The sequence below is a fragment of the Elephantulus edwardii genome, unplaced genomic scaffold (genome assembly GCF_000299155.1).
Source record: "Elephantulus edwardii isolate Elephantulus edwardi_28Jun2011 unplaced genomic scaffold, EleEdw1.0 scaffold00230, whole genome shotgun sequence".
NCBI lineage: Eukaryota > Metazoa > Chordata > Mammalia > Macroscelidea > Macroscelididae > Elephantulus > Elephantulus edwardii.
Window position 1 is genome coordinate 3766500 of NW_006399980.1, and position 4953 is coordinate 3771452.

At 38.6% G+C, this 4953-nt stretch overlaps 1 protein-coding gene across 1 annotated transcript in view; it reads left to right on the forward strand.

The window, feature by feature from the left end:
• Positions 1-3551, forward strand: part of THAP6 (THAP domain containing 6) — a 21582-nt gene extending 18031 nt beyond the window's left edge. Inside the window, exon 4 of the mRNA XM_006898474.1 lies at positions 3276-3551. Within this exon, the coding sequence (XP_006898536.1) occupies positions 3276-3551 (276 nt within the window). The remainder of the gene's footprint in view (positions 1-3275) is intronic.
• The last annotated feature ends 1402 nt before the right edge of the window (positions 3552-4953 follow it).

The following is a 4953-nucleotide window of genomic DNA, read 5'->3' on the forward strand; positions in this document are numbered from 1 at the left end:
ACCCCAGAACACTACCCTCTTGGAAAAGTAAAAGAAAAGATTCTTTCATTGTTTTACAAACCCTCCCCTAGGTCCACTCCACCATGTAGCCATCACTCTAGACTCTTGGCATGACAGAAATACCTTGTCACATATCTCTTTTAAACAGTTTTCTCCCTCCTCTGTTTCAGTGCAGTATACATTATTCTCTCATTCTTCATTATACCTGGCAAATTTTCTTCTAATAATTCTTCCACAACTTTTTTGATGCCTTTAGTTGCTTCCAGTTATGTACATGTTATTTTTCTTGATAGTGTCCCACATTATTCTTAGGTTTTCTTCTTTTTCCTTCCTTTTTGATTCTGCTTTTTGTTCTAGCAGATCAGTGGTGACAGTTTTATCTTCTGTTTCACTGCTTCTGTGTTCCATCTCTTCAACCTGTTCATGTGTCCCTCCATCATGTTGACAGCATTGATCCTCATTTGTTTTATCTGCATTATTTTGGATTTTTTTTTAAGCTCCTCCTGGTTTTTGCTTGCAATGTCCTGTAATTCTTCAAGTTTGTCTTTCACCCATTGAAAATATTCAGTCATTGTTCTTTTAAATTCTGTGTCAAAAGGTTTCATCAGAGTTTCTCGCTTCAGGAAATCCATTGATACTGTATCACTTTTCGAAAGTGACATCTTCCTTGGACTTGTGTAGCGGGTGAGGTAGCCTGTTTCCTATGTGGCATTGCTGTGATAGAGTTTTTCATGTCTGAGGCAGTAACAGATTCCTGAACCGAAGTCACTGCTCCGGAAGAGGGTGGGACAGCTACCCTGCCTGAGTTTCTCTCTGCCTTCTTCTGATGCAAGGGAAGATCTGCTTCAGGTTGGTAGGGAAAAGGCCTGTGAAAGCAGCCTTCTCTGTCAGACAACTGCCGCAGCTAGGCTAGCCCAAGGTGTTCAGGGCTAAAAGCACTTGATGGACTGGATGTGAGGAGACACAAGGCAGAGCGTAGAGACCTGATTAGAAAACTAGGAAGCCTTGATTTTCCCTTCAAGAATGAGCTCCAGCTGTCTTGCTACCTTCTGAATGAGCTTAAGGGGACCTACATAATCCAGCCAAACAGAAGCGACCCCCTACAAAGTACCTCACTGAAGGTTCTGAATTGCTCCCAGCACACGTTGCTCCTGGTCCCAAGCCCATATCAGCATCAAGTGTGCCAGTCATGCGTGTCGGCATCAGGTGTTCTGGGCACAGGGCCTTGGTGTCAGGACCAGAGTTCTGAGCATGGGATAGCAACATCAGGACCGGAGTTCTGGGCGCAGGCCAGCAGCTTCAGGACCAGAGTCTGATATAATTGTAAATTTCTCTAATTCTTGGGGTTGTCAGTTTTTGCTTAGTGTATTTTTGGGGTTTGGGGTTATTTTTCTTTAAATTTATTCATTATTGCACCTTTTCCCCCTTCCCTCTCTTCTATCTCCCCGACAGTGCCCCCTTGGTCCAAACTGTTCTCATATATACAGTGTATTATACAATATATTCCTTTCAAATAGTTCCTTCCGTCATCTTTTCCCATTCAGTGTCCATTATATGTTCATCTTTCCCCATTCCCTCTCCAACCCCCCACCCATGTCTATCTTGTTTTAGAACAGTGGTGCTATGCAGTATTTATATTTTTCTGACAGAGATATTTCACTTGGCATAATGTCCTCAAGGTTCCCCCATCTTTTGTAATGTTTTACTATTTCACTGGTTTTTCAATGCTACATAATATTCCATTGCACCATAGTTTTTCTCTTTGTTTATTGATGGATACTTGCGTTCCTTTCATCTCTTTGTTATTGTGAAGAATGCAGCAATAACATGAATGTGCATACATCTGTTTGACTTGTGGCTCTGGTTTCTTTAAGGTATATTCCTAGCAGTAGAATTGCTGGGTCAAATGGTATTTCTATTTCCAATTTTCTGAGAAATCTCCAGACCACCTTCCAAAGTAGTTATACCAATTTACATTCCCACCAGCAGTGAGTAAAAGTTCCATTCTCTGTAACCTCACCAGCATTTGTTGTTTGTTGCCCTGTTGAACTTTGCTATTGTTCATCTCACTGGAGTGAGACTATATCTCATAGTTGTTTTGATTTACATCTTCTAATAGCTAGGGATTTTGAACATTTGTTAATGTGTGCTTAGTGTATTTTTAGATCTGTTCTTAGGTAAATAATTTGGATTGTTAAGTGTTTTGGTATTTTAATCTTTATTATTTTTAAGTAAATAAATCCATTTCCTCTAGCTGTTTATTATGGTTTGAGTTAAAATTTGCACAGCAGGTTAGTACTTCATTTGACCATTTATACATACTTTATTTCATGACATTGATTATAGTCCCCACATTGTATCATCACTCTTCCACTTTCTACTTTTCTGGGACTCTTATTTGTGTTATCCCTCCATCATCACCTTTCCTACCTTCTGGTTTTTATCCTTGAACAATTGATGTCTTTGTGATCTTGTGTGGTTAAATGTTCAAAATGCTGAGAGCCATAGTCTTAGGGGTTCCACCAGTCTTTGTCAGGTCAGTAAGCTGGCCATTATTGTCAGAGTTTTATTGTACGTTTATCCCCTGCTCTGCCCTGAACCTCTTCCTGTGATCTCTTTCAGAGGTAGCTAGTTCTGATCTCAGAATCATGGAAATTGAGGATCGCAAGACCTTTCTTATCCCTTAAGATATTTTTTGCTTTGAAATCTGCATTGTCAGGGAGTTCTGGTGGCCTAGTGGCAAGAAGCTGCACTGCAATCCCAGAGGTATGCGGTTTGAATCCACCAGGTGCTCTGCTGGAGAAGGAGGGACAATCTCCTCCTGTACCAGTCAGATCCGATTTGACGGTACATGCACATAAAATAAAATAGAAATCTGTATTGTCTTTCACTAAATTTTATCATACATTTTTCTCATTCTTTTACTTTCAACTTATTTATCTGCTTGGCCTCTTATCTTGAAGACTTCTTATTTGTTTATGTGTGTTTTGGTTCTGGGACATTCATTTCAGTCTCTGTTGTTTTATTTTCACTGGTAGTGAAAGTCCTTGTCATTGATTTTAATGTTTAATAACGACTTTTGGAATTATTATATTGCTTCCATCCCCATGTTCTTTCTGTGCTTTTTCAAATTCTAATTATCACCAGTAATTAACTTAAAGAACTTCTCCAAGTACAGCAAATGTTTAAACTTCATTGTAAGCTTTTGTCTACATTGTAAGCTATTGTCTGCTTGCTTATATGCCAGATCTTTAACTTGGTCTTTATGTTTTCAGGAGCATAGCTACAGTGTAATGGACAGTCCAAAGAAGCTTAAGCATAAATTAGATCATGTGATCAGCGAGCTAGAAGATGCCAAGGAAACTCTGCGGAATGTATTAGACCGAGAAAAACAATTGCAACAATCACTGAAAAAGACAATCAGGGAATTAAAGGAAGAAGGTCTCATCAGCCAAGAAACAGCAAATAGACTGGAAGCTTTCTGTTGGGAGTGTTGTCAGGAGGACATAGAAGAAGAGACTTTATTTCATGAAATAATCGCATCTGCCTAAAATTGACACTGGTACAAGTCTTTAAAAATTAATGCTCATTTATAAATAGTATCCAGCAATTAAATGCTCCTTTGAATCCTGGAGCATTGTGCATTATACCAAGACTTTTGGGATGGAATGCAGATTTTTACTAGTCTATCATGTTGTGTGATTTGTGGCAATTATGTTTTTATAAACCTAAAGTAATGCATACAGTAACTAAGGCAATAGGGGTAGACATGTCGGAGTCAGTGAGACTGACTCAGGTCAGGGCAGGCTTCAGAGCTGTTGTACACAGGGCCGCTATGAGTCACAGGTCACTCGATGGCACATAACAACAAAGTAGTGAAAATGGAGCTCTGATAGTGTAAACCATGAAGGGTTGTACTGCTAACCCAAAGGCAGTTTAAACCCTCTGATCATTCAATCCACCATTTGCTTCAAGGGGAAAAGATGGGCAATCTCCTGTGTAACCTCTCTGGGACCCACTAAGGAGAAAAGATACCAATTCAGTCATATTAAGGTATGATGCTAGGAGCTGGACATTCTCCAGCTGTGTCAGATTTGTGGCTTCTAAAGAGTATCTTTACTTGTCTGTACAGTAAGTACATTGAGTTTTATCTGAACGGTATTTTACTATAAAATAGAACTCCTTTATGACATATGTCTATCCTGAATATAATTCACGTTAATTCTCACTAACACTGTAGATTTTCTTTACCATTTGTTTCAGTGAATGAACTACAAATGAATTGCATTTTATGCTAAGTTTCTCATGGTAATTTTATTTGTGATGAATTAGTATCAGTAAGGTTTTGGTCACATGTATCTTTTTTTGTGTTACTCTTTAAGAATTTTGTCTTCATGCATGTTACAACTTTATGTAGGACCCCAAGCCTGCCTTCTTTTTTTCCCCCAAGCTTTCCTTCTAAATGGATTTTTACTCATATTTAAGAGATCAGTATTTTTTTAAGAGAAAAACACAGCAGTCATACCTTTTTGTGATCTCTTTAGAAAGAAGCAACTCAGTACCTACTCATTATTTTGTTTTTAATTCATAATAAACACTGTAATGGGAAGTTTGGGCATGATCTTGGGTTTTATGAGATACCATGACAGAATTAGAGACATTTCCTCTCACTGTATTTTTGAAGATAAAGTAAAACTAATTCATGGCTAAAAGTAAGAGGCTAAATTCAAATAGAATGTGCCCAAAATCTAGCTTTCTAATGACTCCCTAGGGTAGATCAGTCCTCCCAGACATTTAAAAAAACCTCTGCTTCTGCCACTGTGACAATTCTACCGACCCTAATTATTTGTATTCACAGTGAACTCAGCCCTTTCTCATTCACCCTGATATCACTAGAGAATTCTGGTAGTCTAGTGGTAAGAAGCTGCACTGCAATCCCCAAGGCACATGGTT